A 27866-nucleotide genomic window follows, 5' to 3' on the forward strand; every position below is an offset into this window, starting at 1 on the left:
GTATATATTATCCATAGGAGTTCCTTGTTTGACAAAAGTCTTGCAAATATGTTCTCCTTCTGTATAAATTGCCTTCTCATTTTTTTAAGTTTATTTTTTTATTTGGAGGGAAAGAAATAGAGCACAACCAGGGGAGGGGCAGAGAGAGAGAGGGAGAAAGAGAATCCCAAACTTGTTCCATGCTAAGAACTCAGAGACTGATTTGGGGCTCAATCTCACAAATCACAAGATCATGACTGAGCCAAAACCAAGGGTCAAATGCTTAACCAACTGAGCTAACCAGGTGCCCCTTGCCTTCTCATTTTTAATGCTGTTTTTAATTACAGAAATTTTAAATTTCTTTTTTTTTTTTTGTATTTTACTGTCAATATTTGGGATTTTATTCACAACATTCACTAAATTTTGAACAGGTTTCTTCTTGACTACAGGCCCCTGATTTCCCTTTTTGTATGAAAATTTGCATTGGTAAATTCTTTCTGTGTCCTTTTTAAGATATAAATCCTTTATAAACCATAAAGACTTTCTCAAGGATCTGGGAGTGACCTCTTGGAAATGTAATCATCCAAAGAAAAGGAGACAGTACCTCTATTCTCCAGCCTCTGGGGGAAAGTAGAAGACAAACTTAAATAAGGGACAATTAGCAAACACAGCTAGCTTAATCATGTTGACCAGCTTTCCTGGTCATGTTTTCTTGTACTTTACCATGAGCTAATCCCAATGTTTTAAAAATCCTCCCTCATTTTGTTTCAGAGGATTTGAGTTCAACTTCTCTTCCCTACTGTAAGTCTCTCTCCTTAGTCTCAATTTTTTTTTAATGTTTATTTATTTTTGAGAGAGAGAGAGAGAGAGAGAGAGAGAGGCAGATAGAGATGGAGACAGAATCCAAAGCAGGCTCCATCCAGGCTCTGAGCTGTCAGCATAGAGCCCCACACAGAATTCAAATTCACAAACTGCAAGATCATGACCTGATGCTTAACTAACTGAGCCACCCAGGTGCCCCAATTACAATAGTCTTAAATAAAGTCTAACTTGACTAGTTAACTGATGGGGTACAATTTTCATTTTGTAGTTCATATAAATTAATAATTATATTTCTGTTGGATTGACTGTTTTATTAGCATAAAATATTTTATTTCAATTAATACATCTTGTATTATAAATTAGCACTTTTAGCTAGGTTTACATTACATATTTTTTTCCACCCTTTAACCTCAATTTATCTATGTCCTTAGCATGTCACTAGTAAATAACAAATAATCTTTTATTACTATTATTGTTGTTATTATTGCTATGTTATTTTAACCAGTCCTGTGGTCTTTTATTTAGAATATTTAATGTGATAAGAAAAATATAATATTTAATATAAATAACCATTATAGTGGGATTATATCTGACCAGTTACAATTTATTGAAAGGACAATCTAAACTTACCCCTTTATAACTGGATTATCTACTTGATACAGATGATTCTTCTTCTATTTTCTACTTTATTGTCTTTTGTGGGGGTAATAAAATATTTTTATTTGATCATTCTTCTAGATTTTAAGCATTTTTCCTTATTTTAGAATTATCATAGAGATTATGAATATATGTCTTTGATTTTTTTCACTCTAATACAAATTACATCACTTAACACATCCTTAGCAATAGGAGCACCTTGGAATACTGAGAATATTAATTCTTTCCATTCACCACTCATTATTATACTATTGTAATATATCAAAATTCTATATACATCTATATTGTTTCCACATCACATTATAATTATTATTTTGTACAGTTGATATTCACTTGTATTCACTCTCATATATTTGCTTACTCTATTATTCCTCTTCCTCTTTGCATTTCTATGTCTTTACCCAGCATTTCTTGTCTGAGAACATCTTTATTTTCAGCCTCAGTTTTGAAAAACTGTGGACTGGTAAATAATTATAAATCAATAGTTATTTTTTTTTATTTTTAAAGATGTCAAAATCTTTTGTTTTTGATGAGTCAGACCTATTATTACTCCACTGAGAGTAATGTCTTTTTTTTTTTTGTAATTATATTGAAAACTATTTTCTGCCCTTTTCTCCCCAACAGTTTCTCTATGATGTGTCTATCTGTGATTTTCTTTTTATTTATCTTTCTTTGTGTTTGTGTTTGCTGTGCTTTTTTATCTATAGGTTGACTTGTATGGATTCTTAGTTAAAAACAAATTGTATCCATTATGTCTCTGCATATCGTTTATGCCATTTTACCATCTACTCCTCCTATGCCTCAGATTAAAAAATATGTTAGACCTTTTATGCATGTCTCCAATATTTTGTGATTGCTTTCCTCACTGCTTCCATTTTGTCTGTTCTATTCATCTGTCTTCACATTCACTAACCTTGCCATCCATTGTGCCAAAACTCTTATTAAAACTCTTATTAAAAAGACTGAGCTATTGATTTCAGTTACTGTACTTTTATGTTTTAGAATATCCTTTAGTCCACCTCTGGAGATTCCAAATCTTGGTGAATGTTTCAACATCTTCATCTATACTATCATTTCTTTCCTTTACTTTTTTGAACATTTTAATAACAATTATCCGAAATCTTTTCTACTAATTTCAATATTGGAGTCATCTGACATCTATTGTCTGGTTTCTTTTCTCTTTGACATTATCTACAACGTCTTGTGTGCTCACATATGTTGTAAATTAGGGTTTTATGTCCATCATATATCAAAAGAACTGCAGACTCTTTAGAAAATCTTTCAACCTCAAGAGGCCACCCTCTCCATATTTAACAGATGCTATGGGGTTTAATTTTTTCAGGGTCAACTCCTTAAGATCAAGATTTAAACTGCATTAGTCCTGGGCTATAATTGTATAGGACTCAATCTACTTCTGGGTCTCCCCTGTTGTTAAAGTGTGGTTCTTTCAAACTTTCAATCATCCACCTTTTGAGCATTTGCTTCTTCAGGTCTGTAACACTGCAAAGATTCCATTTTATCACTGAGAGACTTTAGTTTATCTCTTTAGTCATCTGCCACAGGTAGATTCAAAATAAGACAAACATTTTTAAAGAGGAGACTGGCCATGAAATTAAAAGCCTTTAAGTCTCCAATATTCTCTCTTTGATCTACACTAAATGCAAAATATTCTTGTGGTTTCAGTGTTCTGGAAGAGCAGCATTTTCCAAGAGCTAATCCTAGGTTCTCAGCTTCTAGCTCTGACTGGAACTGATAAATGTGCCCCAGGGAAAAGCAGCTATAGAAACTGTGTCAATTCATCATTTTCTGTAGGGGTTTTCCATCCTTGCCAGTTTTATTTTCAAGCTCCTCCTTTTAGAGAGTTTTTGTCTTAAGCTCTTGAAAGTCTGTGATAAACTTCTTTCCACTTTCAGAGACTTTTGAATCATTTTATAGCATCTAACACTGTCTAAAATTCAGCAAATACCTTGTATTAAAACTGAACTTCTTTAGGTCCATCAGATCTAGAATTTTGTCACTCCGATGTCCACAACCACTGAAAGTTTTGCAGGTTTATCTTTCTTCCTTCAGCCACTCTTTGAGTGGCTAAATGCACAGTCCTCAGAGTCTACTCTAAATCAAGAACTGTCAAATGTTCACAGAACTAAGTAAATTAGTGAATAAAAGAACGGAAGGAAAGAAGCAGGGAGGGAGGGAGGGAGGGAGGGAGAAAGGGAGGGAGAGACGGAAGGAGGAGGGAGGAGGGGAGAAAGAAAGGAGGGAAAGAAAAATGTGAATCGCCAGCTTATACCTCTGGTCAGAAATTTTATTTCAGTTAGTTTTGTTGCTTTTGTGACCTACTACATGCGTAAAAATATAATTTAAAAAATTATTTACCTTCCTAGCACTATCAATGGAAGTGCTGCCTTACTTCAATATACTACATTCTACCTGGAAACAAAATCCAAATGCTCTTTTGGTGATTTGTATTTTAATAAACTTTGCTTTAAAAAAATTTAATGTTTATTTATTTTTGAAAGACAGAGACAGATGCGAGCGGGGAGGGGCAGAGAGAGAGAGAGACACACACAGAATCTGAAGCAGGCTCCAGGCTCTGAGCTGTCAGCACAGAGCCCAATGTGGGGCTTGAACTCATAAACTGTGAGATCATGACCTGAGCTGAAGTCAGATGCTTAACTAACTGAGCCACCCAGGTGCCCTCTATTTCAATAAATTTCCAAGGCAAAATAAAAAAGTGTAGCATTCCTGTGTGAATTCCACAAATATAGAGAGGCCCAGAGGATTCCCTGATCTAACCTATCATACACTGTACTATGAAATGGAAGTTGTTCTTGTTTTTAATTTAAACCCAGGGAGACTATGGTATATTATAATTTATCTAAAAGTGCTGTATTCCATAATTATTTTTAAACATCAGATGGTATGCATGAATAAAACATTACAAATGTCTCAGGCATGGTATCTGAGTATTCTACCGGGAAAATTAGAAAGAAAAATTTGAGATTAGAAATTCATTAGGTTTATACCTAGATAGCTTATTGGTTTTGGTGCAATTATAAATAGGATTGATTCTGTAATTTCTCTCTCTGTTGCTTCATCATTGGTGTATAGAAATGCAACAGATTTATGTACATTGGTTTTGTGTCCTGTGATCTTACTAAATTTTTTTATCAGTTCTAGCAGGTGTGTGTGTGTGTGTGTGTGTGTGTGTGTGTGTGTGTGTGTGTAATCTTTTGGACTTTTTATAGAGAGTATCATATCATCTGCAAATACTGAAAGTTTTCCTTCTTCCTTGTTCATTTGGATGCCTTTTGCACTGTTGGTGGGAATGTAAACTGGTGCAGCCACTTTGAAAAACAATATGAAGACTTCTCAAAAAGTTAACAACAGAACTACCCTGTGAGCCAGCAAATTGCACTACTATGTATTTACCCAAAGAATAGAAAAATACTCATTCAAAGGGATACATGCACCTGAATGTTTATAGCAGCATTATCTACAAAGGCCAAATTATGTAAACGGTCCATGTGCCCATTGACTGGTGAATGGATAAAGAAGACGTTATACTCAGTCATAAAAAATGAAATCTTGCCATTTGCAATGACGTGGCTGCAGATGGAAATAAGTCAGTCAGAGAAAGACAAATAACATATGAGTTCACTCATATATGGAGTTTAAGAAACAAAACAAACAAATGGGGGAAAAAAAAGAGAGAGAGGAAGGCAAACCAAGAAACAGAGTCTTAGCTATAAAGAGCAAACTGATGGTTACCAGAGGGGAGGTAGGTGGGGGATGAATTAAACAGGTGATGGGTATTAAGGCGTGCGCTTGGGATGAGCACCCATTATTGTATGAAAGTGTTGAATCACTATACTGTACACTTGAAATTAATATTACACTGTATGTTAACTTAGTGGATTTTAAATTAAAACTTAAAAAAAGAAAAAATATATAAACTATAGAAAGAGAGATTCATAAGATTTTCCAACAATTTCAAGGGGATAAGGATCTTTGATTCTAAACAGTTCTTCCTGTCTATATAAATAGAAATATTTATATTTGAAAATATTTATAATTGAAAATTGTTACTTATTAAGCACTATTTTGATCAAAATATACCTCAAGAATTTCTAAATTCATCAATCCTTCCTACATTTATTTGCCTACCCTTTTATTTTATAATTTGGTGGTTCTATTCCACAAAAAGATGATGTTTTGTTGCAACCATCAATTGTATTGTTTCTTATCTGATGTTAGCTGTGGACTTGTCCTAGATGGTCTTTATTTTGTTGAGATATGTCCCTTCCATGCCTAATATGTTAAGTTCTTTTATCATGAATGGATGTTGAATTTTGTTGTCACTTTTTAAGTATGTTTGGCTAATCCAATCACCAGAAGAATTCTAACACTCAGTCCTATAAGTCTGGCCTCTTGGAAGTTAAAACCTCTTTTGCCCATTTGAAAGTTAGACATGCCCAACACTTTTGAGTAATTACTATACAATTATGCTCACCATAATCTAAGGATTTTTATTATTCTTTTATCTTGTATTATTATATATGCTTTTATCAACATTTTCAATTTTATATTGAGACATCCTTAATCTTTTATTAAAATTCAGTGCTTTATGAAATGAAAGCTATTACAGGCTATGTAATCAATAAGAAACAATATTGAAAGCACACATACACACTCATAAAAATTCAGATATAACAAAAACAAAAACCCACAAACATAAATCAAAATTGATTTAAATTTGATTAAAAAATAAAGAGTTCAGTGAAGGTGCACATTCATGAAATTCATGGTAATGTAAACAAGGTATAGGACAAACAAATGCTCTCTGCGTTTTTGCCTCACAAATGAAACCCATGCGCTATTAGAAAAGGCTAGAGATACATCAGGGAAATCAGATGATAAATTCTTATATTGAGAAAGGCAAAAGCTTTCTTTCTTAAATGACTAATACATGAGTTCAAGAGCAGGTTAGGTTCTAGTGCCCATGATACATAGCAATACACAAAGCACGATATGTTTTCAGTAAAATACAGAATCATTGGTAATAAAAGTGATATAGATGTCTATTTGAAGCAATAATAACAGAAATTAAATAAAAGGCTTTCCAATTATGTAATAGTTTCTTCCAAAAAGAAAGTAGCCATTTCAGTATAGTATTTTTTGTTTTTTATTTCTGACCAAGTTTAAGTGTTGCATTAAAACTTATCTTACCTGATTCCTCAAAGTCACCGTTGTAGGCTTTCCAGGTTTCAGTTATTCGAAGAAGATTCTCTTCCATGGCTTGAATGTCCATGGAGGGGCAGTTGCATTCTGGAAATTTGGGACCACATTGACACCAGCAATCATTGTCCTTGCAGATGAACTCTCCCTCTGAATTGCAAGCGATGTAGCTCAAAGCCGCTTGTACAAAACGCTCCTGAAGATAGTCTGGAAGGAGGACTTGCAGCCCTTAAAGAGCATAACATGCAAATAAGTTGTTTTTTGTTTTTTGACAAAGAAAAAAGGTATAACACATATTTAAAATCTTCAAAAAAGGCCAACAATTTAATATATAAGTCATGAATTTAAAGCAATCATTAGAGGGGCGCTTGGGTGGCTCAGTCGGTTGAGCGTCCGACTTTGGCTCAGGTCATGATCTCACCGTCTGTGAGTTTGAGCCCCGCATCAGGCTCTGTGCTGATGGCTCAGAGCCTGGAGGCTGCTTCTAATTCTGTGTCTCCCTCGCTCTCTGCCCCTCCCCCCTTGCGCTCTGTCTCCCTCTCTCTCAAAAAATAAACAAACATTTAAAAACAATTAAAAATAGGGGAGCCTGGGTGGCTCAGTCGGTTAAGCGACCGACTTCAGCTCAGGTCATGATCTCACAATTTGTGAGTTCGAGCCCCACGTCGGGCTCTGTGCTGACAGCTTGGAGCCTGGACCTGCTTCGGATTCTGTGTCTCCCTCTCTCTCTGCCCCATCCCCTGCTTGTGCTCTGTCTCTCTCTGTCTCAAAAATAAATAAAAACATTAAAAAAATTTTTTAAACAATCATTAGAAAATTATCTAAGCCAAAAAAGAAAGAGAAAAAAAAGAAAGAAAAAAGAAAGAAAATGATCTAAGCCTTCAAAATTGCAAATATTTGTAATTCTTTTCAACATGTGCTGATTCTGTGCACTGTCCAAGAATCTCAGAAATGATAGAAGTGTTTAATCCCTCAGATTACCTGATTTTTTAAAAATGTAATTGGCTCTTTGTTTCTTCATTTATGTAAAAAAAAGTTTTTAAAGTTTTCATTTTATTTTTTTATTTTTAATTTTTTTCTTTATATTTTATTTATTTTTGAGACAGTGAGAGACAGAGAGAGAGAGTGGGGGAGGGGCAGAGAGAGATGGAGACACAGAATCCAAAACAGGTTCCAGGCTCTGTCTGACCTGTCAGACCAGACTGAGCCACCCAGGCGTCCCTAAAATGTTCATTTTAATTCCAGTTAGTTAGCATACAGTGTTATATTAGTTTCAGGTGTACAGTATAGTGATTGAACACTTCCATACATCACTCAGCGCTCACGTCAACAAGTGCACTCCTGGAGCCCATCACTTATTTAACCCATCTCCCCCACCTCCAGTAACCATCATTTCGTTTTCTATAACTAAGAAAGAATCTATTTCTTGGTTTGTCTCTCTCTTTCTCTCTCTGCTCATTTTTTTTTGTTTTTTTAAATTCCACATATGAATAAAATTATATGGTATTTCTCTTCCTTTGTCTCCTTAACCTAATTGTTTACAATATTTAGTTATTTTTACATAATGTAGATAGAGCTTACCTTCCTATATCTTTAAAAAGAGATGCATTTATTTTCCACCACATGATTTCAAGTAGTTTTCAATATTTTCTTTTACTTTCAGACTATTAGCCCACATTTACATAGATATCACAAGACAATGGGTTGTGGCAATGGTAAAGGAGTTACAGAATGTTGATGATAATGCTTATCTCTTGTTATTAACAATGCATAACTTGTCCAACTCTGTTATTCAGGAGTGATCATTGAGACTACAAGGAAGCAGATGGACTGATTTCCATTGTTACACAGTTCATGTCCTTGCCATGTATTAAGACAGCTCTATGATATGATTCATTACTTGTCTACATGCAAGTTTAGTGAATTGATATCTCTGAGGAAAACATTCAAAAATGAAGATAAGTCTATATGATTAATATTTAGGGTTCTTTACTTGTTTAGTATTTATTATGATATTTCAAGAAAATAGTTTCAATTTCAGCCATCTTGTTACATAGGAAAATTTAATAAAAAAGGTAAATATTCAAAGTGATCAGTATATAAAAAGAAAAAGAAAAAGAAAAATCTGGCCAATACCTAATTGACATTTACTACAAAATTGGGTTTTACAATTATGTTTGTCTCTTTATCTATCTATCTACTTATCTATCCCTGCAAGAAGAAAACTGACATTCTGTAAAAAGTTTTTTGGGGGATGGGGAAGAAGTCTAGAGACAAATCACTCAAAACCTTTTTGAGTTTTTTAAGGCTCTCCTGGGGATTTTTTTTTTTTTAATGTACAGGAAAAATAGAGTAAAAACACCAAAATACTAATTACAGAAGGTCTACTTGGCACTGAGCCATTGCTTAAGGAAGCTGAGTTCTGAGCCCAGAATGTTCTGTTAAAGGGAGCATATGAAACAGGGCACTGGAAATTATAAATGATAATCTAATGGAAATTCTGCAAACTGAAGTTAAGAAATAAGTGATGGACTAATAGCAGGCTAGAAATAGTTAAACAGATAATAAGCAAACTGGAATATGTCATAAAAATATTGAATACAAAGTAGTAAAAAAAAAGGCAAAAGAATTTAAAATACAGAAGACAGTATAAAAGATATATAGGTCATAACTAAAAGGTCTAAAAATATATTTAGTGGAACCCCAGAATAAGAGGTAAGAAGGAAAAAAGCAATATTTGACGAATAAATATATTAAAAATTTTTCAAAATTGATGAGACACTAAGAAAGCTGTAATGTGCAAATATATGTTCTGGCAAGGCAAAATATACTTTCTGGCAAGACAAGCAGCAAAGTGAAAATGACCAGCTGACTAGTGCTCTTCAATGCTGTTCACCCAAAATAGCGTGAAAAACTAAGAAATTCCTTGGACATTATCAAGTTGCCATCTAAAATTTTCATCACATATTAAATAAACCAAGAGTAGCAATTTGTTGCATTATAAATATTTCTCTCTTGGGGCACCTGTGTGGCTCAGTCTGTTAAGCCTCCAACTTGACCAGGTACATGATCTTCTGGTTCATGAGATCAAACCCCTCAATGGGCTCCATAGTGAGAGTACAGAGCCTGCTTGGGATTCTCTCTGCTCTGTCTGTCCCTCCCCCAGCTTGTGCTATCTCAAAATAAACACAAAAGCATTAAACAAACAAACAAATAATTCTATTTTAAAATAAAAATATTACATTGTATTTCCTTATGTAACAATGGACTCTTGTCCTGGCAATTTGGGATCTAATAACATCTACTAGAAAGAATTTATGAGTGAGGTGTGTGTATGTGCATATGTGTTTGTTAATTCATTTCACGATCCCTACATATTTTTGTTCTAATATATATTCACTAATAAGCATCTTTCCTGACCTCAGTCACATATCACTGCTATGAAAATAAATAATTGATGATGTGTATATATTTTACTGACAAGTAGAGATAACATAAAATTTTATGGCATAAATTATACAATACATGCTTTTCTTTTGTTTAACTTTTTAAGTTTATTTATTTATTTTGACAGTGAAAGAGAGAACACACAAGCAGACGCGGGACAGAGAGAGAGAGAGAGAGAGAGAGAGAGAGAAAGGGAGAGAGAGAATCCCAAGCAGGCTCTGTTCTGTTAGCACAGAGCCCAGCGCCAGCTCAGACTCACAAACCCTGAGATCATGACCTCAGCCAAAACCAAGAGTCAGATGCTTAACCGAGTGAGCCACCTGCACCTCAATATGTACTTTTCTAATAATGAAAATCTTCAAGCTAAAGAATGTTAACTCTCGATGTAATCATTATAATTACTGGTAACACACAACTCAGTAGATTTAAATTTAGTACATGTATTGATAAATAATCTTTAAAAACAAATGTTACCATCTTATTGAAAACACAGGATTTTAATGACTTGATAGGGTTTTAGTGTTCATTAGTTTATGGGTTTTTTGGCTAGAAATATATGTTAATAAAAATCATTTTCCTGCTTTTCATCCTTATATATGTTAAGCTCTAAGAAATCTATTCCAGGGAAGTGGGCTGGCATCCAAGCCCCTGCCAATGCGAATCTGGTGGGAATGGGAGCCATCAGAACGGCCACCATGACTGTGGACAAGAGCAGCACGATGCTGCAGTACCTCGACTACAGGATAAGGTGCACCCCTCAAGACTCCCGTATCTTCATTGGCACCTTCAAGGCTTTAAACAAGCGTGTGAATCTGATCCTCTGTGACTGTAATGAGTTCAGGAAGATCATGCCAAAGAATTCAAAACAGAAAGAGAAAGAAGGAAGTCCTTCATCTGGCACTGCTTGGGGAGGAGAAACTGGTCTCAATGCCAGGAGAGGGACCTCTTCCCAAAGATACTGACATTATCTGAGTGACACCTGCTGGAGCTGCCAGAGGCCCAGGGATTAGCAGAACTGATGACAGAGGAATCCTAGGTGGTGTTCCAATGCCCCACACTCCTGCAGGACTTTCTGTGCCCAGCTGAGGGGTTGGTGGGCCAGCCCAACAGGTGATGACCCCCCCAAGGAAGAGGCATTTAGGTTGCTGCAGTTGCTGCTATAGCCAGTATTGTCGGGGTCCCAACCCAGTATCCACCTGGCTGTGGTGTCCTTCCCCACCTAAGGGCTGAGAGGAACCCCCTCCAGGCATGATGGACCCACCACCTGGCATGAGGATTCCCATGGGTCCCACAGTGAGGATCCTCATTGATGAGGAAGTCCAACGAGCATGCCCCTTTCAGGATGCAACAGCCTTCCAGGGGGATGAGATGCTTTCTTTGACCTGTGGCCACAGAGATATGGATGTAGTCCACAAAGGCATGGGCCCGACTGCCCAGGGCCAAGTTACCACAGGCCTGTTTGTTTGTTATGCCTTTGTTCTCAGTCTCATGAAGTTGTCTGGTTTCCCTTTGGTGGTCTCCTCCCCCAGGAATGCGCCCACCAAGGCCCTAGACTGTTCTTGCCCTCCTCAGCTCCCTGCCTGTTTCCTGTAATGCTGTACATAGTCCTTCTATTTCCTTATGGCCTGTGAAACTAGTTTCTAATAAACTCTTAAGAATATTTAAAAAAAGAAAAAAGAAAATTTGTTCCAATACATCAATAAATAAAGAAAATAGCAAATAAAACAGTTTTATGAGGCAATATCATTAAATTTTTACTATAAGCAAAACAAAAACAAAAACAAAACAAAACAAAACAATTATAGTGACCTACCAATAAATCTCCTATTTGATAATAAACCAGTCCTCTGTCAATTTTGTTGAAATAAAACATTAAGAACCAACTGATCTGGAAAAGTATTTGTTACTCAATCATATGAATCATTCACATCTCAGTTTCTGGGAATTTTACCAAAAAGTTATTACCAAGACTTAATAAATGACTTTTCATTACTCTTTTACCCTTTCACTCAGAAGTACTTTGATATGTTAAATTAGCCAGGCGTTGGAAACATTGGAATGTTATTAATATATTAATATGAATATATTAATGTTAGTATATTTATTAACACTTTCTTATGAGTTACTCTTTGTCATATATTACATGTATCATCATCAATAATTTGGAGTTGCAGGTATGGCTTTTTCAAGTTTTGAAGTGTCTGTTTGTAAGCTAACCGGTGAAGCCAGATCTCGAGGACAAACAAGCAGGTAAACCTAGCTTCCTCACTGCCAGAAAACATTTGATTTCACTTTTTTTAGGTCAAAATTAATGTTCTGTGTGCATCTCTTTGACATCTCATTTCAGAATGTTCATTCTAATATAGTGAGGTCATGTAGTTTTGTTCTGAATTTGTTGCCTGATGCTTTTACCTTGAATAATTCTTATTGATGCTTTCCTTGCTCTGATGAAATTCTACTTCGAGACACCAGTGTTTCCACTTGTCAAATATAGTGACCTAAAATCTTTTATACATATCAAAGGAATGTATCCTGGGAATGTTGATCCAGAATCAACTAATGCTTTGTTGTTTTTTTTTTTTTTTTTTAAGTGGAAAAGCGCTGCTATTAATGGTGAGGTTGAACAAGTAAATCAACATAAATACTCAGACTCTCAATAAAGATGAAGTCTGAGAAAGAACACATGGGGAGTTGAGGATTTTGATATTAATTTCCTGAAATTATCTTTGGAAAGGTCTTGGCACCACAAGGGTACACATAAAGTTGTGGCAGACAATTGAAAATAGAGGCCTGGAAAATAGAAAAGGTGAAAAATAGAGACACAGGTTTCTGCATTACTCACAGAAATGGTAAAAGGTTGAAACAATAATTATTCAAAAAAGAAGTACTGCTTCACTTATTCATGTGCGAATTGTTTTTCAAGACAGATAAGAGATTGAAGCTTTGCTTTTATAATATAATACTCTAAAAACTAAGCACAGTGACTCACAAATAAAAAAAATAATAACTCATGTTAATAAATACATTTTAATAATAAATCAATAAACATATGTCATATAAATATTCCAAATCCTTTTCTTTTTTTTTTTTTTAATTTTTTTTTCAACGTTTTTTATTTATTTTTGGGACAGAGAGAGACAGAGCATGAACGGGGGAGGGGCAGAGAGAGAGGGAGACACAGAATCGGAAACAGGCTCCAGGCTCTGAGCCATCAGCCCAGAGCCCGACGCGGGGCTCGAACTCACAGACCCCGAGATCGTGACCTGGCTGAAGTCGGACGCCCAACCGACTGCGCCACCCAGGCGCCCCTCCAAATCCTTTTCTATTAAACTTAATGCTCTGATGACAAGTTAATCCATACATTAGAAAAGAGTAAGCAGTAGAGAATTACATGTGATATCAGTAGAGTACATTTGTTTAAGTAAGAAAAAAATATTTCAATAACTTTATATCCAAAATTGATAATGAGAAATTGGATGGCATTTAAAGTTTAAATTTTTAAGTACTTCCTTTTTCATTTGTATACAATTGAAAAGAGATGAGATTCATTTATTATTTAGGGTAAGTTTAAATAACCCAAAGCTATTACATTTTTGAAAATTGAAATGTTGAGGGAAAATGTCTGAATTTCTGGAACTTTAGAGCATTCTTATGTAAAACTGAATAATGTAAATGCAACTCTAACTTATGTAGTCAAAGAAAAAAGTAGACGAGAGAAAAGGTAGACTAGAGAAGAGTGACTGAAAATTGATCAAGTTGATCAGTCAACTTAATTTAGATAATATGTCACCACAAACAAGGCCTTTCTGAACTTCTTCAACTAGTACATGTTTAAACATGTGTATTCATAACCTTTCTTGTCATTATAAATAATAAATAAGTACACACACCAATGACCCATTTGAGGACAGTATATATATGTTACAAGTTATTTAAAAATCCTCTATTGAGTTTTCTTACAAAATATAGCAATAGAAAACAAAAGGCAAATTATTACCATTATCACATAATCTATCTCTATGATGGAAGTAATTCAAATATAAATATTTTGTTAATATATTCTCAAATAAGTGTCTATCAGAGGATAGACTCCTCTCTATGTACCAAACTCAGCTCTATGTACCATATTAGGCTATGTTTGTTTGTTTAGTTATTTACTTATTTTTAAAGTGCATTTATTGATTTTGAGAGAGGTAGAGACAGTGCAGATGGGGGAGGGGGCAGAAAGAGGGAGAGAGAGAGTCCCAAGCCATGGGGCTTGAATTCACGAAAATGTGAGATCATGACCTGAGCCGAAACGCTTAGATATTATGTCATACTTAAAATGTCAACAGTTCATGCTACTCTGTGCATTGATAGGGCTACAACTTTTACTAGAATCTATAAGGAAAAAGTCAAACCCAGACAAACCTATGAAAACACAGCTACATATTGAGATAAAGATTACTGTATAGAAGTAAAATATCATGATAAATTTTCAATTGCCACAGATTACCTAATTTAAGAAGTAAAGTGAATTTTAACATTTTCTTCATCTGGTATAGAATGTTATTAGCAATTAAAAATAGGAAATTAGCATTTTGTAAGAATTTTAACAGCCTAGTGCTGCATATATGGCTTGTTGAAGAAGAAGAAGAAGAAGAAGAAGAAGAAGAAGAAGAAGAAGAAGAAGAAGAAGGAGAAGGAGAAGGAGAAGAAGGAGGGGGAGGAGGAGGAAGAGGAGGAGGAGGAGGAAGAAGAGGAGGAGGAGGAGGAGGAGGAAGAGGAGGGGCTGGGGGAAGGGAAGGAGAAAGAAATCACAACTGGGTAATTGTTATCCAGACTTGTAGAGAATTAATGAAGTTTTAGCTACATACCTTGCAACTGAATCTTATTCTCAGGACTCTGAACCAGAACAGAACTGACAGAATCTAAGTTGTCATAGTTACTGCAGCCAAGAGGACCAGTCCGTGTTTCTGTTACCTGACAAACAAAACATCAACTTTACTATATAAATCAGACTTCACCATGTTCTTTTAGCTCAATGTAGCTGTCACACACTGATATTATATGTTTGACAGTAAACATCACTGAAAGGCATAGGATCTGATACATACCAACAATACACACACCTAAGCACAGAGAAGACAAATAACTCCCTTTGTCTTCAATTCCATTCTCTTTCCTTTGGCTAGGCATAAATCTTCTGGGAAAATAATAGAAAGCCCTTTTTGGTCAAAAGCATCACTCACCTAAGGTCATTGATTTTAACCAAGATATGACAAGGCCATGCCCCTTTAGATAGAGAGCAAGTTCTGACTCGTATGAGAATTGTTTTTTGTTTGTTCATTTTTCCTCAATAAATCAGACCCATCTGTCAGGCTACTGTCTAAAAACTGATTTTATTATTTTATTCTACTTAAAAATCTATAATTTTCCCATCTTTTATGGTGCCTTCGAAGTCCAAACTCTTTTGCTTGATTTCCATCTGTCCCATTTATCCCCAACACACATTAACTTGCTTTCCAGCTGGACATTCTTAATTCTATGCCTTTGCTTATACATCCTCCACCCCCGTCTTTCTTTTCTCCCCTTTGACTAACTTATTTTATCTCTCCTCAAGATTAAGCACATTTTCAAACACCCACACAAAATATTCCTTACTGACTTTCACTTGTATTTTTCCCATTTCTATAAAGTTGGGGTTTGTAGTGCTCAGCCATAGCACTTAATTATGGAATCACATGTTGCAGACTAATTTTTCCATGGGTCTCTTGGGATGTAGAGTATTAGGAGATGAGGAGGAGTTTAGGAAATAAAGAGAAATTAAATTTATCCTCAGGATAATTAAAAAAAAACATAGTTTGAAGCAGGGAAATATTGTGATGATCTTTGTATTTTTTTTTTGATCTTTGTATTTTAAAAAAAAGATACTCTCCACACAACAACCAGAATAGTTTCCAAAATTAATTCACATCATCTCATTTCACCATTCACAACTCCATGATGGCTTTCCATCTTACTGAGGGTAAAACCCAGAACCCTTCCTAGAACTAAACAAATGTCATTCTATCCAGTTATCCCTGTTACCTCTCTAAACTCATCCCCTCTCCTCTTTTCCTTGTTTACTCCACTCCAACTACACCTACCCTTTGCGAACATGCTAGTTATTTTCTGACCTTGGGATTTCTGACCTGCTGTTCCTGCATCTGGAATGCTCTTCCTCAAAATATTTATAAGCTCACTGTTTCACTTCTTTCAAGTTTTTGTTCAAATGTCACTCTCTTAGGACTACTTGGACTAGCCTATTTTCAATGAATACACCTTTCCACACTTCCCTCTTTGAACATTATTTCCTTTCCTCCTTACCTTGTTCTACTTTTTCCAAAGTAGTTTTCAGCTTCTAACATGCAGTATAATTTAATCGTTTATCATGATTACCGCTGACACCGCTCATCGGAATGCAAGTTCCACAAGTGCAGGAAATACTGCCTATTTTGTTCACTATAGTATCCACATCACATACTAGGTTCTTATATAAGCCCATGATGAAGTGAAAAAGAAGGGGACAGTTTGAGGGGGAAAATCATAACAAGGAAGACAGTAAGGTCGTTACTGAGATGATAAAGCCTGAATAAAGCAGTGGCAATAACATTTGTCTGAAGAAGACAGATTATATAAAACAATTGGACCTGGCAAGATTAGGAAACACTGAAAATATACACAGTGGAGGGAGGAAAAGGAAACTGAGGTTTCGAGCATAAGTGATAGCATTATGATATGTTGCAAATAGGGTCCACTGTGGAGAACATGTAAGAGAATTTGGTTTTGAGCATTCTGACTTCTGAATGGAATAACATTTTCAACCAGAAACATCCAGTAGGAGTAACAGTGCAGCTCTATTTCTTAGAAGTTATGTCAAAGATGGGATTACTAACTTGGGAGTCAAACACTTACAGGTAATAATCAAAGACAAAGGGATAGACATGTCAGCTCAGATGCACTGAGTGAAGGTATAATTTGTACCATTACAGCTCTATGATATTTTGTAACAAGTCCTTTAGAACAATGTATATTGACTATGAGTACAAAGCAATAGTTGAGAATGCAGTTTATCATGCGCAAAGCAATACTTTTTCCCTAACATCACACCAACTTTGTCTACTCCCCACCACTCTATTCCAATGGTGATACTGACCATCCCTTATTTTTTTCAGGGAAATCATATCTAATGTTGATATGTATAGCATACATGTATGAGTATGAGTGTGTATATACACATGACATTTAAATATAGATGATTAACAAAAGGGTAAAAGAAGGATTAAAGCCATCAAAGGAAATACTTAAGGTTTCATGTAACTTAAATCTTCATGTTGTCCTATCATGTAGTTTAACTACTGTCCACCAACACACAGACACAAAAATAATAGAAACAAATTCCAGCATTTGTCATCGTAAGGAATTTTTAAGAAGTAAAATTGGCTGGGGCACCGAGGTCGCTCAGTTGGCTAAGCGTCCCACTCTCGGTTTTACCTTAGGTCATGATCTCACGGTTTTGTGGGTTTGAGCCCTGCATCAGGCTGTGTGCTGACAGTGCGGAGCCTGCTTGGGATTCTCCCTCTCTCCCTCTCTGTCTGCCCCTCCCCTACTCACACTGTCTCTGTCTCTCCCAAAATAAATAAACTTAAAAAAAAATAAATAAATAAAAAGAAAAAAGAAATAAAATTGGCTTCAAGCACACGTTTATTGAGATATGAGATCTTGGAATTTAGAAAGCAATCTTCTGACACTTAACTTTTGAAAGAAGATAGATGGTAGTATTCCATCTCTTTACAGACCTTCAGTTATGTGAAGTTACTGTGTTTTTGAGAATAAATTCAGGAAATTTAAATAATGGGTTTATAAATTTAGAAGTTTGAATACCTTCCTATATCGACAGATTGATTTAATCTCTTGCCTTTCACAATATACAATAATAAAAATCTAGCAGATCCTATTTATAATTTTATTATTTTTTAATTATTATTTGTTTTTGAAAGAGGAAAAGGGAGCACAAGCAGATTCTGTCCTGTCAGTGCACACACAAACCTATGAACCAAGAGATCATGAACTGACCTAAAACCAAGGGTCGGAAGCTTCACTGACTGAGCCACCCAGGAGCCCCAGTTTATCATTTTATTTTGTTTATTATCGCTCAAAAGTGAATTCGCTAATACGTTTCTGATCTAATATAAAAGTTCACAAACTCTAGCACAGTCAAAATGCAAACCTCTTATTTTCAATGGTTTCATATTCAAGGCTCTTACATGTCTTATTAGTGTCAACATTAATAAATGCATCCATCCTTGTTTCTTTAATACTATCAACGAAATGAAATGAAAAGAAACTAATAAAAGCCAATTTATTCTATAAGCATTTCTATAGATATATTAACTCTACCAAAAATGAATTATGTGGTGGTACCACAAATAGCTTGAACTTCTATTCATCAGCTGATAGATGAACATCTGGTATAGAGGTCTTCATATATAATCTAAAAATGGAAGAGTGATTAAATAGATAAACATAACAATGAGTAAGACTAAAAAAAAATGAATACCGACTGACAACAATGCAGTACTGATAGCTTTCAGTGTTTTGAGAACTGTGATATCGAATGAGAAAATATTTTTTTAAATTTATTTTATTCATCTATTGGAAGGAGGATGTTGAAAGCAAGGGAATGTAGTCCTTAGTATCCAAAAATGATGCCCTCTCTGAGGTGTCACAGTGGTTTGTGATTGTATCTGAGCACTATGAAGAAAACTGTATGTGTTTGTGGAAGTTGAAGGACCAGTGTGGAGTAGCAAACACAGAAGAGGCGACTTTACCAGGAGTAGAAAGAAAAATCGAACCTTCTGAACGTATTTAGGACAAATATGTCTTCAAAATATAACAAATGTGGTGTTTATTTCTATCATTGACTTATGTGAACTGTGTTTTATTTAAAACAATTTTTTAAATGCTTATTTTTGAGAGAGAACAAGTGGGAGAGGGTCAGAGAGAAGGAGACAAAGGATCCGAAGCAAGATCTGTGCTGACAGCAGGGAGCCTGATATGGGGCTTGAACTCACAAACCACTGGATCATGACCGGAGCTGAAGTCAGAGACTCAACAAAGTGAGCCGCCCAGGTGCCTCTATGCAGGTTGTGTTTTAATATATCGTTAAAGATCAGAGCGGATACAAAAGATCCTTTCAATTTTTCCTATATTGTTCCTATGTTGTTGCAATAAACTACTGCTTACTATTTTCACAGTTGGGAGAATTTTACAGTCTAAAAGAAGAATATAGAACCTTCTTAACTCAAAGAAATTCCTTGGAAGTAATTATATTAACCAATAGTATAGAGTCACGTTAATTTAGATTAAAATAAAATGGTACAAATATTTCACTCGGAAATAAACCATCTTTATGATTTTCTATCAAATTTCTCTACAGTTTTACATAGTCTAAAGATGATATAATGCCACAGCGATGCCGTGGAGTAATAAAATCAATTCAATGAGAACTAGTTGAAGAAAAACTATCTGAAGCAAATTTTTTAAAATATTAAAACAGTGAAGAAAATGGGACAAAAGAGCAAACACACAAAAAAACATGCCACATTCCTAAACGAAATTGCACTATTAAGAGTCCATCATCTTCAAAGTCAGGCATTACATATTTAAAATATTTGCAGTCAAAATCATAATAATGTTATATATTTTGAAGAAAACAGACTTAAATGAACATGCCCAGGTCACTACTGTAGCTCCACCAACTTAAGCTATTTAAGCTTCAAGTTTCTATTGGGTGGAATGACTAAAATTTTCCTAGAGCACAGTGTGCTTGGGAAACAAAAATGAGGTGACCCATAAACAGTGCTTACCATGTGCCTGGGCCACAGTAATTATTTCAAGGTAAATGTAAAGTATGTGTAAATGTTTACTATTAAAAAGCAAAGGCACAAGATGATCTCAATTCATGAAAACCTATTGAAATTATCCATACTCTACCTCTCAATCAAGGTTATTAAGATCACAATACTTTTTCTGATGTCAGTGCTGAATGTTAACTAACACCTTTCTTTGTAGTTAGAGAGCAGGGGGCTGAATTTTAAACCATCCTAAATCAAACTCACCCTTGAAAGAGATTAGGTAGAAATTTTGTACAAAATCACATCCATACACAATTAGAGCACAATATAGTAAGAATAATCCACAGACTAAGCTAGAAATATTGGTATAGGAAAAAATAGTTCAATTACATAAAATGAAAAGAACAACAGTAGCTACAAGAAAAATAGAAAAAGTTTTCTGATCTGTAGTATTGAAGACAATCAAGGAGTCTCTCAAAACGAGTATGATCATATGAGAATATCTTCATCCATGTTGAGGGAAAAAAGCAAAAGAAAATGAATATATACCTCATAAAATTATACACACACATCCATTATATACATAGCTCTGTGAATGTGATATTGCTCTAGGCTTTTTACAGAATGAAGCAAAGCATTAGTTTGTCATTTTGCCTAAACTGATTATTGTTTATCAACAATTCAATAAAATGCATGATCATATGAATAATATATCTCTTTATCGCAGATCTATAAATGCACATTTTTAAAAAAAAGCTTGTAATGTTCCTGGAAACTTTATCTGAAATCAATAGGGGGACTTTTTTTTTATACCTCTTAAAGTATAAAACAGATAAGAATCTGTTTATTCTCCATTACAATGGCTTGTCACTTGTGAGCTATTTATTGACCATATGATAAGAAAAAATATGGAATGGCAGTATCCTTTTTGTTCCAATGCGTCATTTTTAATGACAAAAATAACAAATGTTTATGTTGGAACTTCAAACAATAAAGTAACAACTGCTTTTCTCCTCTGTTCTCATTTATTTACCATCTTCCGTTTACCAGACATGAAAATCATTGAAACTAGAAGAAACGGCTGTTCAAGACCATCTTTTATTCATCGACCAAATTTTCATGAACTTCAAACTTTACAGCTTTTTCCTCCTATTTTTTCTTAGATTTCATTTGCTTTGAAATTATATTAGAGTACACTGAAGTAGTTTTTTGGATAATTTTATATCATCATTGATTGTGCATAGGAAACAATAGAATACTGATAAGTACAATGTAGCTCTTTTATAAGGAGTTTTTAAAAATCCAATCCAATCCAATCCACTTTTAATATTGAAATGTTATATTTATTTTGTTTTTGTTCAAGGCCATGGTGATGACTATTCTATGATCTAAAGGATAAACACATGATAAATCAGTCTTCCACTAGGAGTACCGTAACCATCCTTAGGAGTATCATCCTTATTTCTTTTTTATTTTGTTAAGTACTCATAATTCAAAAAGCACAATTATTTCTTATGAAAAGCAATTAGCCTTTTCCTAATAAACTCATCAGTGAGTAGCCATGAGAAACACTATTTCCCAAGAGTAGAAAATTATTTTAGGGAATAAATATACTAAGAATTGGGAGATTAACCTTCTCAAGATATTTTAATAGCTTAATCCTCTATTTTATCACAAAGTTTTCTTTATGTTTTATTATGGCAATTATAATTTTTTTTTTTAATTTTTTTTTTCAACATTTATTTATTTTTGGGACAGAGAGAGACAGAGCATGAATGGGGGAGGGGCAGAGAGAGAGGGAGACACAGAATTGGAAACAGGCTCCAGGCTCTGAGCCATCAGCCCAGAGCCCGACGCGGGGCTCGAACTCACGGAGCGCGAGATCGTGACCTGGCTGAAGTCGGACGCTTAACCGACTGTGCCACCCAGGCGCCCCGCAATTATAATTTTTTTAATGTTTATATTTGAGACAGAGAGAGACAAAGGATGAGTGGGGGAGGGGCAGAGATAGAGGAAGACACAGAATTCTAAGCAGGTTTACACCAGGCTCTGAGCTGTCAGCAAGGAGCCTGATGCCAAGCTTGAACCCCAGAGCCATGAGATCATGGCCTGAGCCGAAGTCGGACGCTCAACCAACTGAGCCACCCAGGTGCCCCTGGCAATTATAAAATTACACTCATCTGTTCACATTATTTTCTTCACTTATTGAACTGTAAACTCCCTATTCGTAATTACACACAGTACTTCACACATGGTAGGAATTCAATGATTGTGAAATAAATTGGTGGATAAATATGTTATAGTTCGAAATAACAAAAGAATATTTACATTCATTTATTCAACTTTTCTGAGAACCTCGTGAAGAAAATGCAGCAGTGACAGCATACAAAAAGTTTTAGAACTATCAGGAGTCTTAGAAACCATCCAGCCTCATCATCTCATTACACAAATGAAGTATCTGGAGCCCAGAGAGGTTATGGAGCATGCTCAGTATCATGTAAGTGAAATTAGAGCTGGAACTGGGTCTTAAACCTCCTGACTCATCAATCAAAGACCCATTCTGAGCATCATACTGGCTTTCAAGTTCTATATGTAAGGGTTTTAAACTTTGTTTGCCTTCATCAATTTAATTCATTCTCCCTCTACCTTTCCCTCTCTCTTTAGCAATAGAGTTACAGTAAATAAAAATTTAACTGGTCTAGATTGATGTATAGGTCAGTTAGAATGGTGTAGTATCTTGGGTCATTCTCATGAATAACAAATATTGCCATGAATGTGATGGTTAATACAAATTTACCATGTGATGGTTAATACAACAATACAACTTGGCTTTTAAAAGCCAAATGAATTACCTTTTACTCTAAGTATTAATTTATTAAAGACTTGAAATATAACTTCCCACATGTTCTTATATCATGCTACATTAGACTTTTAAAGAGTAAAATACAAATGCTGATTACTTTTTATTATGTCCTAACATAGGATCTTTTATAGTTGTATATGGTTAAACCTATCAAAATAACAAAAACCTTTAGACAATACCAATATCAAATATATATATTTATATATATATAAATTTACATAAGGTATAATATATATGTTGTAACCATTATTTATAATTAAATCATGATAGGATACTAAAACATACATAATTGTATATATATAACTATATAAGTCTTAGATATAAGTTATAATTAAATATACAATAATTTTATCATATGATATTCATTTATGATATTATATAATTTTATGATATTATATATGGCACTTGATTATAAATTGTATATAATAATTAGAAATTACATACATGCATCATTTCTGTTTACTTTCAAATGTGAATATTAAGTTTAAATGTACTTTTACCGTTTTTTTTCCTCTGCCAGTCATTAATTCTTATTTTAACCTTTTACTGAGCACTTAATATCAAACTACAATTCAATATAGTCTGAGTTCTTTATCCTGCTGCAATATTTCTGGGGCTTAATATTTAATTAAGAAAGAATTTTCAAACATGTTGTTAATTACAAAAAGCATATGAAAATGTTCATATTGGAATAATGATATTCTAGTAGCAAGAACATCGTTTACTTTTAAAGTTACTTTGTTATTTATACTAAGTTTTGTGGGGAAATTACAAATTCATATACAAAATGCTATATGTCCTCAAGTGAAAAATACATGAGTAGATCAATGTACATGAGTAGATGCAAAATTTAATTGCATTTTCACATTATAACACACATTACACTTAGTGCATTATACACAATTAATATCATGATTTAAAATATATTGACATCGTCAATGTTTCTTGAACCTGTTCTAGCTGTTCAAAAGAAGTTTAAAATAGTACATGATATATAATCAATGCTCAGATGACTCATATATTTACATAGGAAGCACAAATACGAATCAAATACAAATTGAATGTAAAGGAGCATACACTATTGTTGAATTATTTATCTATGCAAATAACTTTATGCTGAAAACTATTTCTCCTAATTTTACTCTCCATAATTTCAATAAAAAACACACTTTTAAATATTAGAATCATCCATTTATAGGGTTGCATTTTAAAAAGCTATCTGGACTTTATTCTACAGGAGGAGCAGTGATACTGTACACAGGATAAAATGTATGATCATAAATAATAATAAGTTATGTATTTTCATAACGCATGTGCAGAATAAACAACAGAACTATGAATTATGAAATGTAAGGAATGAGACACAGTGTAGATCAAAATATAGCATGTGAAATAAACTATTACGTTGTGAAGAGAATAATACAAAAGACAGGGTACACTTTATTTAGGGACAAAACAGAGTATGTCTTCTTGGAGAGCAATTGCTTTAGTGCAGTTTTCATTTACACCTGCCACCACGAGTCCAGGCATGGCTATAATGATTGACCTATTTTTTTCATACCCCATAAATCACCCTCCATCACAATTATACACAAACACCCACATGTAAACCTGTTGAGACAGTCCATGTATGTCCTTTGGTATACTTAAAATATAAAATTACACATGAGGCTAGAAAAAAGAAATTTTCTTAAAGTGTCTATTCAGTTTGATATGGAATAAGGTAAAGTGGACACAATTTAGTCACAGCAAGGTTGCCAAATAACATCAGGACTCCTTTGTGCTTAATCCCAGGTTACCATGGAATTTCACTGTGTGGCACTTGATTGGTCTTAAAGAGGCCAAATCTATAAGCTCACTCCTACAGATGCTGTTTGATTTATTTTATAAATAACGCAGAGCTTAAAATCACAGCAATTGGAAGAAACTATATAGAAAAAAAAAGTTTTCATTAGGTTCCTAACTACATATATATACACACTTAGAAAATTGACATTTTCCTAAAAGCTACATTTGTGTACCTGTAACTGATCATGGTACGTAAATGGGAACTTTGTACTTCATTATATGAAGTCTAAAGGAATATTGTTATTACACTAGAGTTGCCTTAGAGTTTTCTGATGGATTCAGTATTAATAATTAAAAAAGAGAAGTTTCACTGCCACAGGGCAGCTACAAACAACAAAGAGCTTACAACCTGGTTTGGGGCCTGGGCATGTCACCTGCGTTCTGGTGAGAGTTTAGGCAGGCACTGCAGTTCTTGTGGCCGGTGTGGACCTGAATGCCACTTCCCCCAGACCAAAGAAACTACATTTGAGGGAACTCAGGAGCCAGAGGTTCATTTCTGTGGCTTCACCCAAAAAATAAAAATGATCCAAGGCAGCATTCATTATATTTATTTTAAAAATGAAAGCAAACAGAAGAAGTAAAATATTTAAAAATGATTTTGTTTTCTGTTTATTCTATGAATTGCAATCTCATTGCCTTTTAGTTATTGAATTTACTTCAAATGATCACAAACTCTAAAATACAACAGCAAAAAAAAAAAATCTATTTCTAAACCCAAGTTCAGAATACAAATATTATGGGAATCATCACATAAAACTAAGAGTGTTTTAAAATCATTTTCAACAACAATGTTGTCAGCTGTCCCTTTTAAGCAAAAATACAAAATTAGGAGTTACACAAAAGGCTAAATTTAATATAACAAAGAATTGGATTCAAAAAGGGTCCTTAGCCTTGGAGACAGTCATCTCTAATTGCAAAAGAACATGCACGGACTATCCCTTATGGTTTTTGTTATTCCTTTTCCAAATCTTTTCTGTATGTCTAGATCCAACCACTCCAAGACATGCCTCTATCTTTAAGTGTTCTCTCTTCTTCGGTGGAAAAAGTAGAGAAGCAGTTAGATTGAACATATCCAAGATGTTATACAGTGTCACCTAGGACTGAGCAAACGCCACTGAGTCCACAAACAAGACGTGTTGCCAAGTTGAGTGAGCAAAGAGTTACACTAAACACAGCCTCTCACTTCATTTATCCCTGTTCTATAATTTATCAGCATATTTCTAAATCTACCCATTCTGTCCATTTAGTACTTACCCAGAGTCTCAGTCAAGTAGTGAATTGTGAGCTGAGGCTCCATATAATATAAAAATTTATCAATTGAATTATCTATTTTGCTTTCCTTATCAAAGTAACTAAAAAATGTGCAGATGCAGGGGCGCCTGGATGGCTCAGTCTGTGAAGTGTCTGACTCTTGGTTTCAGCTCAGGTCATGTTCTCATGGTTTATGGGTTCTAGCCCTGCATTGGGCTCATGGCTGGCAACGTAGAGCCAGCTTGGGATTCTCTCTCTCCCCCTTTCTCTGCCCCTCCTCCCACTCTCTCTCCCTCAAAAATAAATAAACTTAAAACAAAACGTGCAGGTACAAATTTCAAGTACTGGAGTGAAAGAACCTAACACAATATTGGAGAAAGATGGCAGCGGATTCAAGGGTACTGTCAATCCACCATGACAAGTAGTGCATACAAAGCACACCCTGGGACAATCTGTCACTAGCAAAATGCCAACCGCAAAATGCTCTGCCATACTGGGATACTAAAGCAAGGCAACTTATTAGATATAGGCTTTTTTTGTGCTTAAAAATTAATCTTGGGGCGCCCGGGTGGCTCAGTCGGTTAAACGTCCAACTTCAGCTTGGGTCATGATCTCACGGTTCATGAGTTCAAGTCCCATGTCGGGCTCTGTGCTGACAGCTTGGGGCCTGGAGTCTGCTTCAGATTCTGTATCTCCCTCTCTCTCTGCCCCTCTCCCGCTCACACTCTGTCTCTCTCAGAAATAAACATTAAATTTTTTTCAATTAATCAAGCTCTTTCATTATTTTTATTTTTTATTTTCTGTTTTAATTTAGGAGCCAGTATAGGGTATTGTACCATTTTGCACAGATCCCACTGTCTTATTAAAAAAAAATACCTTACCAAAAATTTTTGTATCACTCCTCTAAAATTCCATATTTAATATCACTATTCTGAACTACTTATTAAAACATATCTTATTGCTTATGATTAAAAATATAAAACTTTTTATTGTAGCCTTTTGAAGTTTCAGCAGTATTCAATATTTCTGAATTCCTTAAGCATGTCAAAATCTCTGACTTCAGTTATCTTTTTATACTAGGACAACTAATGCCTGTGCACAGACTAGCTAAACTTTCATACTGTAACTGTCATATTCTTCCATTTGTCACCCAATTAAACAAGCGCCCGAGAGAACTGATAAGCACACCATGCCAAAACTCCACAGACTCAGGAATAATTAAAAAGACAGAAGTGGATTTCTTGTTTCAACTGGTCATTACAGAAACAGTTCTGCTGTCATTTCTTTTCCTTTCTTTCTCTTTCTTTCTTTCTTTCTTTCTTTCTTTCTTTCTTTCTTTCCCTCTCTTTCTTTCTTTCTTTCTTTCTTTCTTTCTTTCTTTCTCTTTCTTTCTTTCTTTCTTTCTTTCTTTCTTTCTTTCTTTCCCTCTTTTTCTTTCTTTCTTTCTTTCTTTCTTTCTTTCTTTCTTTCTTTCTTTCTTTCTTTCTTTCTTTTCTTTCCTTCCTTCTTTCTGTCTTTCTTTGTTTTTTTCTTTTCCAAAAAATAATTGGCTTTGCCCACACAAAAAATGTTCGGATAAACCCAATTTCTTTAGTAACTGGTTATCATGAAAAGTCACTAAGATTACTTTTCGTCATCTTACAAACAAAATTATATGAGAAAGAAGAATCTTATAATCAACATGAATTACATCCACATTAGTAAAATTCTAAGAGCTGGGGTGAGGAATAAATTGAACAAATCTCTCAGTAATATTGCAATCACATTCTGTAGGGCTGCACCCCTCTGCATTATTGTTTCAAGTTGAAACACAGGCTAAAGAGTATAATTAATATAATCATTTATCATAAAAAAATTAATGGAAACATAACAAAGGTGAAAAG

General features: G+C 34.6%; 1 protein-coding gene and 1 pseudogene across 3 annotated transcripts in view; one reads left to right on the plus strand and one right to left on the minus strand.

Moving 5' to 3' along the window:
* The window catches only part of BRINP3 (BMP/retinoic acid inducible neural specific 3), a 416023-nt gene that overhangs the window by 119238 nt on the left and 268919 nt on the right, over positions 1 to 27866 (minus strand). For all 3 annotated transcript variants that reach the window (XM_025927773.2, XM_086694879.1, XM_086694878.1), the window contains exons 5-6: positions 15000 to 15105; positions 6688 to 6924 (exon numbers count right to left, since the gene is read on the minus strand). In XM_025927773.2, coding sequence (XP_025783558.1) covers positions 6688 to 6924; positions 15000 to 15105 — 343 coding nt within the window. The remainder of the gene's footprint in view (positions 1 to 6687; positions 6925 to 14999; positions 15106 to 27866) is intronic.
* On the plus strand, positions 10839 to 11736 carry LOC112864754 (small nuclear ribonucleoprotein-associated protein B' pseudogene; annotated as a pseudogene).

Source organism: Puma concolor, chromosome E4, assembly GCF_028749965.1.
Source record: "Puma concolor isolate L17-30 chromosome E4, mPumCon1.1.hap2, whole genome shotgun sequence".
Lineage (NCBI taxonomy): Eukaryota > Metazoa > Chordata > Mammalia > Carnivora > Felidae > Puma > Puma concolor.